At 37.4% G+C, this 12526-nt stretch overlaps 1 protein-coding gene across 2 annotated transcripts in view; it reads left to right on the forward strand.

Annotated features, from left to right (window-relative positions):
* Xpo4 (exportin 4) overlaps positions 1-12526 on the forward strand; it is a 91863-nt gene that overhangs the window by 46880 nt on the left and 32457 nt on the right. For both annotated transcript variants that reach the window (XM_050152225.1, XM_050152226.1), the window contains 3 exons: positions 4279-4391; positions 8780-8937; positions 9171-9345. In XM_050152225.1, coding sequence (XP_050008182.1) covers positions 4279-4391; positions 8780-8937; positions 9171-9345 — 446 coding nt within the window. The remainder of the gene's footprint in view (positions 1-4278; positions 4392-8779; positions 8938-9170; positions 9346-12526) is intronic.

Raw genomic sequence — 12526 nt, forward strand, 5'->3', positions numbered from 1 at the left:
TCTGCTTCATACTTGCTTTTTTTTTTTCTTTCTTTCTTTTTTTTTTTTTTCCCCGAGACAGGGTTTCTCTGTGGTTTTGGAGCCTGTCCTGGAACTAGCTCTTGTAGACCAGGCTGGTCTCGAACTCACAGAGATCCGCCTGCCTCTGCCTCCCGAGTGCTGGGATTAAAGGCGTGCGCCACCACCGCCCAGCTCTTGATTCATACTTCTGAGTAGACTCAGCTACTGCCCTAGTTCCTAATTAAACACTTTTTTTTTTTTTTTTTTTTTAAATAAGTTTCCTTGGTCATGGTGTTTGTTCACCCAATAGGAAAATAATTAAGACAGTGAATTATGCTTTTTCATCTCCCACCAGCTTTGGTGGCTAGCCCTGCTTTCTAATGCATGAAGGTAATCGGTGTATTAGAGTAGAAGTTTGATGACATAGAAATCTCTGGGCCAACCTCCAAAGCAGCGTCCTTGCCATCAGTACCCAGATGTGCAGAGCTTGACTAAATGAAAGTAATGGAAACGTCATTCAGTTGGGTCAGTGTGTTAAAGTTATTTGAACATTTGCTTAGACTCTGGTTCTAAAGTTCCCTTAGGGTTGCTGTGTCTCTGCATGGTTTCAGGAGTTTGCCTGGCTGGGCCAGTGAGGAAATGAAGAAAAGAATACACAGACAAGTTGAAAGCAGGTGGACTAGGCTTTCTGATAGAGTAACCACAGCACCTAGGAAGCTCAGCACAGCAGTTGACCAAGGAGGCAGGGATGTATTGCCTATGAGTAAACATGGAGGCAGGATTTATGGTATACTGCTGAATTGAGGAAGTAGGTTTAGCTAATCTTTGTAAGAACAGTCTCAGTAGAGGACAATCTTCAGACTGTGGGGATGTAGGGGAAACTAGTTTGGATATTTTCTGCACATTATCAACACTATCAATACACTTGAACCAGGGGAGAAAGCTTTGCCATTTCCTGTGGTCTAAGGCATTGGGTCTTTGATGTGATTATTCTGATGTTTTTGCTAATTTGGTTTCTTTTCAATATGGGGTCTCTGTGTAGCCAAGGATGGCCTTAAACTCCTAATCTTTCTGTACTTACCTCCTATGTGCTGGGTTACAGGTGTGCCCCTCCTGGTTTGTTAGCAATCTTGATCCAGGTCTGTAGGAACTCTACCTTCATTATTTTGAGCATCTGCTGCATTGTTTCCAATAGCAGCTGGACCATTTTGTGTTACCCTTGGAATGTACAAGAATATACTGGCTCTTCCATGTCCTGTGTCTTCATCAGTACTGTGTCTACCTACAGCTTGGATTATAGGCATGTGCTCCCAGTTCATCTAATATTGGAGGTTGAAACCAAGTCTGTGTGCATGCAGAATAATCGCCAACTGAACCACATCCCCGCATTTTTCTTTCTTTCATTATCACAATAGGATACCCTTACTGAAGGTGTTAGTAAATGCCTAAGAACTTCTTTGCAGATGTAAGTACCCATATATTTTCACAGTATTTCCAAACTACAACCCTTCCCTGTAGTTGAGATAAATGTATTTTCTGAGAGCAGTCTGTTCAAGAACTTGACACAGAAGACTTAATAGGATTAGCTGGTGAGAGTCATTAGCAGGGGTGACTAAGCTTGTCCTCTGGCTCTTGGCCTGGTGTGTTTGCCTTGGTCCGGTAGTTACAGAATAGGGCAGGTGGTGTGGATGTGCTTTTCATTTCTCAGAACTTTGTGAGCTTCCCTCTGTCAAACATTTGAGAGGCTTTTGTGGAGAGGGGCAGGGAATGTTGATTCTGCTCCAGCCTACAGTAGAATTTACATGTAGCTGGCTGGTTTTCCAAGGGACTAAGATGACTCAGGTTAGAAGATTGTGTTTTAGCACCTCAGCTCAGTTAGATTAGATTCTGAGTTCTGACCGTGGTGATATTTATCTGTTTTTCTTTTTTAAAAAAACGTGTTCTAGCGAGGCGGTGGTGGTATATACCTTTAATCCCAGCACTCGGGAGAGGCAGGTGGATCTCTGTGAGTTCAAGGCCAGCCTGGTTCGACAAACCGCGTCTCAAATGCCCCACCCCAAAAAATAACAACAACAAAAAAAGCATATTCTACATTATTACTTGAGAGTTGAAATAGCATTTGAAATATTCTCAACTACAACAATATTTGAGAATTACAAATAAAAATTGAATTTTCTTAGTTCTTTACATTGTTTTGATATGATCTAGATCTGCATGTACACGTTCCCCTCACAGTGTCATGTAATCTCTATACTATACACATCACACCATTTCAGGTCATATTGTGGTTAATAATTGTATTTCATACTGACCTTTCACATAATAAAAATTTACCTTTAATAAAATGAAACTAAAGCTAGAAAAAGATAAATGGATTGGTTTTCTGTTTTGAGATATAGAGCCTTTGTTTCTTTTCCCAGATGTTCTATCTGTTCCGAAGACGAAAGATTCCTTACCTACTTTGCTGTGAGTTTCAAAGACTTGTAAAGAGAATAGCTGTCAGACTCTTTGAATACAGGATAATGTCATCAGTAAATCTTTCAGTTTGTTTTTCTAAAAGTAATCAGCCATTCAGCCCGTGTGCTGTGTTGATGTAGTCTGGTGCCTGCTAGGAAATGAATTCACTTCATCTTGAGGACTCTTAGTTCTCGGCTGCTTTTTCTTTGCACATTCCAGGCTTACCTTCCTTGGGGTTTCATTCTTTCTGCCCACAAGGGGGCAGATAAAGGAAGAGGGAAAGGCTAAGTGAGCCTGTTCAGGGTTTCGCTTTTGCTAGAGTTGCAGGAGTTTGGAAATGACTTCAGAAAGAAGCAGTGACTTTCTTTCTTAAGACAACTCAGTGTCCTCTCCACCTGCTTCAGGCCAAAAAACCAACCAACCAACCAGACAGCAAAACCCAAAAAACTTTCTTGTTTTGTTTTATTTTTCAAGACAGGGTTTCTCTGTGTAGCCCTGGCAGTCCTGAAACTCTCTCTGTAGATCAGGCTGACTTTGAACTCAGATCCTCTGGCCTCTGCTGGGATTAAAGGCATGTTCTACCGTCTTTTAAAAAATGCTTACCAAAGCCTTCTTAGGGCCTTCAATTTTTTTCTGCAGATAATTTCTCCCTAAAATTAATGAGTTGGGTTTTAGGAAATGATAGCATTTAAATGTATGTCTGAATTTATGCATAGTGGCATCTTAGATGCCTATGTCAAGATTTCTCATGAATGAGAATTTTGCCAAGTTCAGACTTTGTTTCCAATGGAAGGGGCAGAAGTTACCCTCTCCATTGCAGGCGGCCTCTCATTTCTTAAAGCTTCAGTTACTATGGCCATGCCGTTAAGTGAATTACGTTCATCAATACCTACAAATGTATATATATATGATGGTTAAGTTATTTACAGAAAATTTATTCTATTTGAAGCATATTTGATATTGAATACCTCAACATCTTATATACTGTTTGAGTCTGGGAAATTTTGTTTATTCTGTGTGTGTGTGTGCTCATGTATGTTGGTGCACACGTGTATGTGTGTATGTTTGTGTAGAGGACAGAGGACAACTTCAGAAGTCATTCCTTGGGGGCTATCATTGTTTTTGAGATGGGGTCTCTCACTCGTGTGGAGCTTACCAAGTAGGCTAGCGGGCTGTCTAGTGAGTTCTGGGGATCTAGGCCTCTTTGCTTCCCTCAAGACTATGGGAATTTTAAATAGACATCCGTTTTCTTTGTTTTGACTTGATATTGGGCTACTGTGATCTCAGGGTGGTGGTGGTGTTTTTTTCCCCCAGTATGAGGCATAGTTACTCTTTCATGTTCTTCTCCTGTTTTCTAGTAAACATACTTCTTTTGGAAAACTGCTGATTTTCCCTATCGTCTGTGTGAGATACATTTTGTATATATGATTTTAACTATTTAAGATATTGGGGGAAGTGATGGGGCAAATTTGAAGACATTGATTCTTTTTGTTTGGTTTCTGGTGTCTGTTTTTAAGTCATGTTTTTTTTTTTTTTCTTCTGTTGCCTCTATTAAGATCTCTGATTGTCAAGGATTCTGTATCCCCGTGGCATGGTACACATAATGACTAAAATGGTTATCTTACATTCCTATAGCATTCTTTTTTTCAGCACTTAATGCCTTTTATTCCTTAGCTTCATGCATGAATTATGTAGCATATGTGAAGAGGCTTAAACTGTTTCCATTGCATTCTTTCTGGCTGGCTGCTGTTATATTTAGGGTATACTTATAGTTTAGACAAAGTAAGAATGTTATTGTTGTTGACCTTGACACTAGATAACTGGGCAGACATTATATAGCTATGTTCGAATCCTCACAAAATGTGCTGTTGAAGCCAACAGAGTCCTGGCGGGAGACTCTTCTGGACAGCAGAGTCATGGAACTTTTCTTCACAGTAAGTCCTAGTCTTTTTCTCTGTTAAGAGGGGACACGGGAAGAGGAAATGCCTTTGTTTTTCTTAAGTAAAACATGACAGATTTCTTTTTTTCCCTGTTGATTTTTCTTCTCATTAACACACCTGGTGAAGGAGAAATTATATGACAAATCTTGCTAATTAGTGTACAAATACTATCTCATTTTGAAGGGCTTAGATCCCTTCTTAGACTTTGTAAATACAGGACTCCTTTATACTCTTAAAATTTGGAATTCCCTACTAGCTTTTATTTGTGTGGGTTATATAACTATTGTTATATAATATAGCTATTATTGCATTACAAATTCAAACTGATAGAAGCAAAAGCATGAATTTTGGTCTCTGACTAAACTATAACGTGTTGTTATAATAAAAAATAAACTGAAAATTCATACTGAAAACTTTAAAAAATATTTCATTAAAAATGCCAACAAGAAACTATTACATCATCATATAAATAACTTCAATGAACAAATACTTTAAAAGCAAATATAATGAAAATAACTGGGTTTTGATTTTGTTTGCTTTGTATTTTTACTCATCTGATTAATAAAAGACAATCAGATTTTCCTGTTTTATATTTCATTCATTTGGTATCTTAAATCATGTAATCTCAGGAAAAGGCCTCTGTGTGCATGTATGCAGTGCACAAGAAAGAGCAGAATCGTGTTAGTGCACTTGTGGACACTGTCTGCAGTGGCTTAGACAGTGAGGGTTCCCTGGGCTACATTTTGAAAACTGCTCCCCTAGTGGACTATACTCATAATTACAAGACCTGAACTAAGTTAATATTTAAGAGCAATTTATCTTAAATATTTCAATTATAACTTTAAACATTTGGGCCTCTTAGTGTCAACTTGCTTCAAGAAGCAAGCAGTATATTCCCACATGAGCCAGTGAGTTTTGGAGTACATATATGTGTGTGTTGGGAGCTAATTTGCAGTTACAAAACAGGTATGTAAATAAAAAGAACAAAAAAATAAGTTGAAAAAAAAACAGGTATGTAATTAGATCAGTGACTTAAAATAAAAACCAGTACAATCTAGGTAAACACCAATTAGAAAGAAAAGAACAAGACAGTTTTGTTCAGTCTGAATTATTATAGTTTCTTATCATTTCATGCATTTTTGAAGTATGAATTATCCTTTTGTGGTTGAACCATTTAAATATTTTAGTACTGTGTTACATATTTTAAAATGTCTAAAGAGTGTCCATCCTTAGGCATACTAAAAAAATCGCTTTCTACGATAGTGGCTTGTTTTGGGGTTCTGGAAATTGCACCCAGGGTCTTGTGTGTGCCTGACAAGTATTGTGCCACCAAGGCTCCTTTCTATCCTTCATAAAAGATGTTTTCTATGGAAGTGTTTATTCTGAGCACTAGTCATCTTCTGTTTTGCTTTTTAAATCAGAGGGAAAGACAGCTAAAAACATGAGCAAGATCAAACAGGACTTGCAATAAAATTTTAAGGACATTGTGGGATGCCTCATCTGGCAGGAATTGTTTTGATATGAGTCCAAGTTTAGTTCTTTTTATTTGCTCGACAAAAAGTAGGTCCCACTCCAGCAGTTTGTGAAAAGGTGAAAAACTTGCTGGCAGTGCTGCAAACAACTTGACTTGGTCTGAACAGCTGTCTAGACAAACCAGACAGCTGTTCCTGTCAGCTGTGAACTACCACATACAAATAACTTTGAATTCAAAAGTTAACCCTTTGCTACTCTGTCGTTTTAGTAGTTTATGAGTGTAGCTGTTTGTATTTAAGCAATTTATAAACAATTTTAATTTGTGGCAAAAAACATGACTTAATCTTAATTTGAGTTTTGCTAAATTTAGCTTTACTTATGGATTAATTACTAAATTTAATCTCTTTTTTCATTAGATATCATTATTATGCTAGATTTCTGTAAATAAATATACGGGAGTGAGACTTAAATTTATTGACCATATCTGAAATTTAAGTGATTTTGATTGTATTCTGCTCTTCAGAAGTTTACAAAGTTGTTAGTTTTTCTTTTGTTCCTACTCTTCTGGGAGAACTTTTCTGATCAGGATTCTGGTGCTCTGCTCTCTGAATATTGTCATTCTTAGCTCTCTGCTTTGCTATCTTTTCCACACATAGCATATCAGGCACCACTTCACCTATGATTTTTCAGTTTGCATTTAGCACAGAACACTCCACACTCTCCAAACCTCATAATCTGCATGTTTCCTGGGTGTTTCAGTGTGAAAGGCACACTGGCATCTGATGTTTAAACATACTTTAGCAGAGGTCTGTCTTTCTTGCTCACTTGTGCCTTTTATGCTTATTTGGTGAATGGTCTATTTGCCTCCGTGGGTGTCCATCTCTCCTCCCCTTGACTCCTTTCTCTGCAGAGGTGGTAATCTGTTTGTAATTGTATGGTACCATTTAGATTGAAATACATATTCAATTATGAAGGGAATGCTTCCTCGTGCTAAAACCAGTAGATCATGAATCTATATATCACAAGAATTACTTGTTTAACATGAGTTTTATATGACTCCTATTTCAGAAAACAAATTAATCCTTGTTCCCGGGACAGTTTTTTGATTTGTTTTGAGATTGCCAGCACTAGCGCTCTCATTAAGCACATTTTTCTTTTGTGTTGTCATCTCTCATCCAGGAATGAAAGGTCATCTGATTCCTGTGTGGAGCAAATTATGTAACAAGTTTCTCTTGTCCCATCCTGCACTGTTTCTGCTGTTGGTAGAATCTGGCCCTAGGCATCTCAGTGAATTTTGATTACCAGGTTAAGAGTCAAAGAATGACAGCACAGAATTGTGCTTTTAAGATAAAGAGCTTAAAAGAATATATTCAAGAGTATGCAACCAAGACATGCATACAATTTTGTGTGTTATACTTGGTAAAGCTTAAATTACATTGGAATATAGGTTGAAGTGTTTTTTGTTTCAGTCCAGGGATTGGCAAACTCTTTCTTTATATTATCAGGGACCACAGTTAATATTTTAGGTTCAGCATACAATATGGTCATATTCAACTCTGTCATTGTAGTGAGGAGCCCTAAATTAAAAATAAACAATCAAGCCAGGCGGTGGTGGCGCACGCCTTTAATCCCAGCACTTGGGAGGCAGAGGCAGGTGGATCTCTGTGAATTCAAGACCAGCCTGGTCTACAAGAGCTAGTTCCAGGACAGGCTCCAAAATCACAGAGAAACCCTGTCTCGAAAAACAACAACAACAACAAATAAAACAAAACAAAACAAAAAAAATTAAGTAAGTCATTTAACTGTAATTTTTAGAGCTGTTATAATGGTTTAAATATCTTTACTTGATCTTAAGAAGCTAAGAGGCTAAGATTAGTGGAATCAGTTAACAAGGATTTACTCTGTTCACTGTGTCCCATACTGTACTAGTGAATGCATTTTAAAAAAACAAGGACATCCTTGTGTCAAGTAATTTATAAATGATTGATAGACTCAAAACCAACATAACCTGAAACAAATATAGAGTACAATGCTTCATAAAAGAAAGAGGAGGGCTAGAGCGCTTCTGTTAGATGCTGGTGAGAAATAGCAAATGGCTAGTCAGTATCATGCATGAAGATGAATAGCTGCTTTATAATTTCCTGGCATTTCCTGTTCCATTTTACTATCAGAACATAGAAATGAAATCTTTAATGTCTGAAAATTTAGTAATACAGAAGTTAATAAGAGATATTCTGAGAACTTTAGATAAAACACTGTAGTAGGTATCAGTATTACATCATTCAAGTAAGGTCTCGTTGCCACTTAAGTAGACTTATGTATTAAATACAAATTTTATTGTAACATGTAGTATCAATAGCAGTGGCGTGGGATAAAATGAAATTCAAAAAGATCAAATGGTCTCAGAATTTAAGCATCTGCTCCATGTCATGTAGGTGATATTTAGGATGGGTGATAGGTACACTTGTTGGTTTTCAAAGTGTGCAACTGTTTGCTTTCGCTAAGGCAGCATCTATATACTGGGTTGAACTTGTCTGCTAACTTTAGCAAGAAGCTGTGGTGAGGCATAGTTAGCATAATACAGATGACTGTCGTCGTTGCTGTTTTTAGCAGAAGCAGTATGTCTGACTGGCTAGCATCTGTTTTCTCTCCTTGTCATAATATGCTGGAGATAGTTCAATTTTTAAAATGCAGGTAGCCCTCAAGTAAAAATTTATTATGTTTAAAGTCATGACCTATAATGTCGGTTGGACTGAAGGACGATTTTCAGGTTTCGTTTAACTGAGGAGTTAATTTTTTAGAAATGTCCTGCTACAGTGAATTTTTCTCTTACCTCATTCGACATGGTTTGCACGTGACCCCTACAAAAGAAGAATTTGTTTTTATGGATTAGTGATTCTTTCTAACAGGTACACCGAAAAATCAGAGAAGATTCAGATATGGCACAGGATTCTCTGCAGTGCCTTGCCCAGTTAGCTTCTCTACACGGACCCATCTTTCCCGATGAAGGATCCCAGGTTGATTATCTAGCACACTTCATTGAGGGATTGCTGAACACTATCAATGGGTAGGTATGCTCGTTCTTTTGAACAAAGAGGGAACCTCCCTTTTCCTCTGGTATTTCATATGGAGGAAAAAAGAAACTAAGGCCTTTTCTGTTCTGTGTTTTGAAGTGGAGTTGTCTGTCTATTTGAAATTAATACAGGCACATGCCTTTACAAGTGAATGATGATAATATTTTTGTGTTTGAAAATAGAGCTTATTTTGTACTGCTAAATAGCCCTCATGATTTGGTTGTAGAATCGAAATAGAAGATTCTGAAGCTGTGGGAATCTCCAGCATTATCAGCAATCTGATAACCGTGTTCCCTCGGAATGTCTTAACTGCCATCCCCAGCGAACTTTTCTCCTCCTTTGTTAACTGCCTCACACATCTCACTTGTTCTTTTGGGCGAAGTGCTGCGTTAGAAGAAGTGGTGAGTGACTGTGCTAAGAGCTGTCTGTGTCTGCTTGTCACAGGAAATTTGTGCTGCCTGTAGAACATTGTCTCATGACATTTATTGTTATTGAGTACTAGTAGCTACTGTGAAAGTTACATTTTATATGTAAATTAGTGGCAGTGTATATGGAAACATGACCTAAATTTTTGTAGATTTAAATTAGTCTTGGAAATTATAATTTTGAGATAATTAGAATGAAATGTTTTTGTTAAATTATACTGATTAGCCCATGTTTAACAAGTATACCAAATACTGCTAAATAACTTCATGGTTGGATGTAATTATGTGTAAATTAAATTTTATCTATGTTATTTTGATATTTTTATTTAGGACTTATTTGGAAAGTATGTGATGTGTACTATTTAAAACTGAATTTGGTAAGCCCTAATTTACATTCAAATTAAGACTGGTAATAATGTGAATGATTTTTTTGGGACAAGTACAAATTTTCAGGTGCTTTCCAGTTTTTATTTTTAATTTAAGGAAATACACACTAAAACAACACGGCTGCTTTGTAACAGTTACTAATAACTTGAGTAATCACTGGAAACAGTTGACTTGTTTGTACAAGGTAGTGACTTGATGGTTGGAATTGATTTTTCTTGTTATAAATTGAAAGGAGGTTTTTAAAAAACAATTTTAAAAGGGAAAATACTTTGTGTGGATGCCTCTTAGAATTTCATGTTTAATCCTGAGTTTACATCTTACTCTGGCAATGTTTCGCAGTTTGTAAAGCTTCCAACGTATTCAAGGAATCTGGGAATGATTGTGTTTATGTAATTAGGGTCTTTTAAGATTTAATGAGAGGTTTGTGATGGAAAATTATATATTAGATGAGTAGAAGTTCTTCGACATCATACGTGAGATTTTGCATTTTTCAGGATGGAATTTCTGTTTTAAATATGAAAGTCCATGTTGAAGTTAAGTGTCTCAGCGTTAGTCAGAGCTCTTTGACAGGCTCGGACTGAAACGTGGTTTCATGTGACAGACTTTATTGTGTTCTCCTGGTTTTTCTCTGTGGAGTGAGATGGAGTCAGGATTTAGCATGTTAGTCGTCTTTTTAGACATACAGCTACCTTCAGCTTCTCGAAGAGGGTTCTTACATTTAGCAGACTGGCTAGAAAATATGTAGTATTTTTGGCTTGAAATATTTATCTTTGAAATTTATTTATTTTGAGCAAGAGGCTTTCTGTCAAAATTGGGTGTAGGAGAGTAGGAATCTAAGATGATAGATCCACTTTATCAGCTTTCCTCCTGCAAAGACATGCTGTGCTTAAAGTTAGGGTGCACCTAATAGGTTTCATTGAAGAAAGTGGCTGTTTGTGTCTTTTAATTCTCTCAGTTTAACTGTATTTAGCGGTTATTTTTAAAGGCAGCTGACTACTAGTTCTATAGGACAGAAAGAGAAAAGCTGAAGCTCTACATCAATTGTGGAGGGTACATTCGGGAGGCGTGGGAAGGTTGGAGTATGGCCCTGTCATGTGACTTGCATGATTGCTAAACAGATTTCCCAAAATGGCAGTTAAATCTTCATGTTTGGTCATCTTGTACATCCTGGGGATTCTTCAGCTATTAGCTGAAGGTCGAGAGCAAACCCAGCCAGGACAGACTGATGTAGGATTACCAGAGGGCTCTTACTTCTGTCACCTTTGTTCTTTTGACTACCAGGTAGTTTTAGTGCTAGTTCACAGTGCATAGTTGTTCTGAGCTGGAAATCAAATCATATTTTGAGGAAATTGAGCATTTGAATAAACAGCTTAGGAGTTCACATGGTGTGGAATGATGACACATTTGGAGGGACAGTGGTCACACGCTGAGTGATCATAAACACAGACTGCTTAGGATGACCTTTGGGTTACTTTTTCAACTTCGTTTAGTATGTTTTCTTCTTGGCAAAATCAGGGTGACAGGTTTTTTTGTGATGCTTTTTTTTCTCCTGGTTTGTCTTTCTGTTTTGTGGCGGGACAGGATGAGTTTTGAGAGGGTCTGGATATGTAGCAGAGGGTCTCACTGTGTTTCCTGCCTCTACCTCTGGAGGTAACAGACTGTATTCTACCATACCTGGCTTCTTTTTGAGGGAAAAATGCCTGTGTGAGATCAGCCTTTACTCAATGAGAGTGAGTCTCAAAAAGGAACTTCTTAAAAAGTCCCCTTTAAAATAGGGAGCAGAGAGCAGCAATACTCTAGGAGATGGGGCTATAGCTGGGCCTTCTGTTGTGGATGACTGATGACTAAGAAGGCACCCGTCGTGCTTACACCTCTTCCGCCTACAGAGCTGTAGGGAAAGTGGACTTGAGACACAGGGGTATTTTTTATGCTTTGCATGTTGGAAGAATACCTCTTCCCAAATATAATGATAATTTTGGCTCTATAAGAATATTTAGAAAAAATTTAGCTATTGTATATTAGATACAGATTATTATTTAAAAGTATTGTAAGAATTCCTTGCAAAAAAAAAATTTAAAAAAAAAAAGAATTCCTTGCAAAGCTGGGTATGGTGGTGCCTGTCTTTAATCCTACACTCAGGAGGAATGATTCCAGGACAACTAGTGCTACACAGAAAATCCCTATCTTGGAACAACAACAAAATAACAAAAAAGAATTGCTTGTTTGGTTTAACTCAACTTGGATCACAGATCTTACAATGCAGTGACTTTTGGCTTGGATATGAGTCAATTTTAATGTTTTAAATAGGCATTTTAAGTCTTGCAAGAATGTATTATTGTGCAAGTATTACATTTAGAGTAAAGCTTATTTACCATCTCAATGTTTTTTAATATGGTATTGTTCTATTTTAAAATGTTGTATTTATTTTATGTGCATTGGTGTTTTGTCTGCGTGTATGTATGTATGTGTGAGGTGTCAGATCTCTGGGAACTAGAGTTACAGACAGTTGTGAGCTGCTATGTGAAATTAATTGTTCACATCAGTTTCATTGCATGTTTTTATGTACATGACCATACTTAGGAAAATAGCCGGGGACTGTGTGGTTACTTGAATAAGAATGGCCCCCATAGGCTCTTGTGTTGAAGTGCATAGTCATTAAATGCCACTACTTCAGAGGGGTTAGGAGGCATGTCATTAGGGGTGGACGGTGGGGTTTTAAAAAGCACAAGCCAGGCCCAGTGGCCATCTCTTCCTGCTGTCTGTGGATCCA

The sequence above is a fragment of the Alexandromys fortis genome, unplaced genomic scaffold (assembly GCF_014885135.2).
Source record: "Alexandromys fortis isolate MF-2015 unplaced genomic scaffold, M_Fortis_MF-2015_v1.1 scaffold_75, whole genome shotgun sequence".
Taxonomy (NCBI): domain Eukaryota; kingdom Metazoa; phylum Chordata; class Mammalia; order Rodentia; family Cricetidae; genus Alexandromys; species Alexandromys fortis.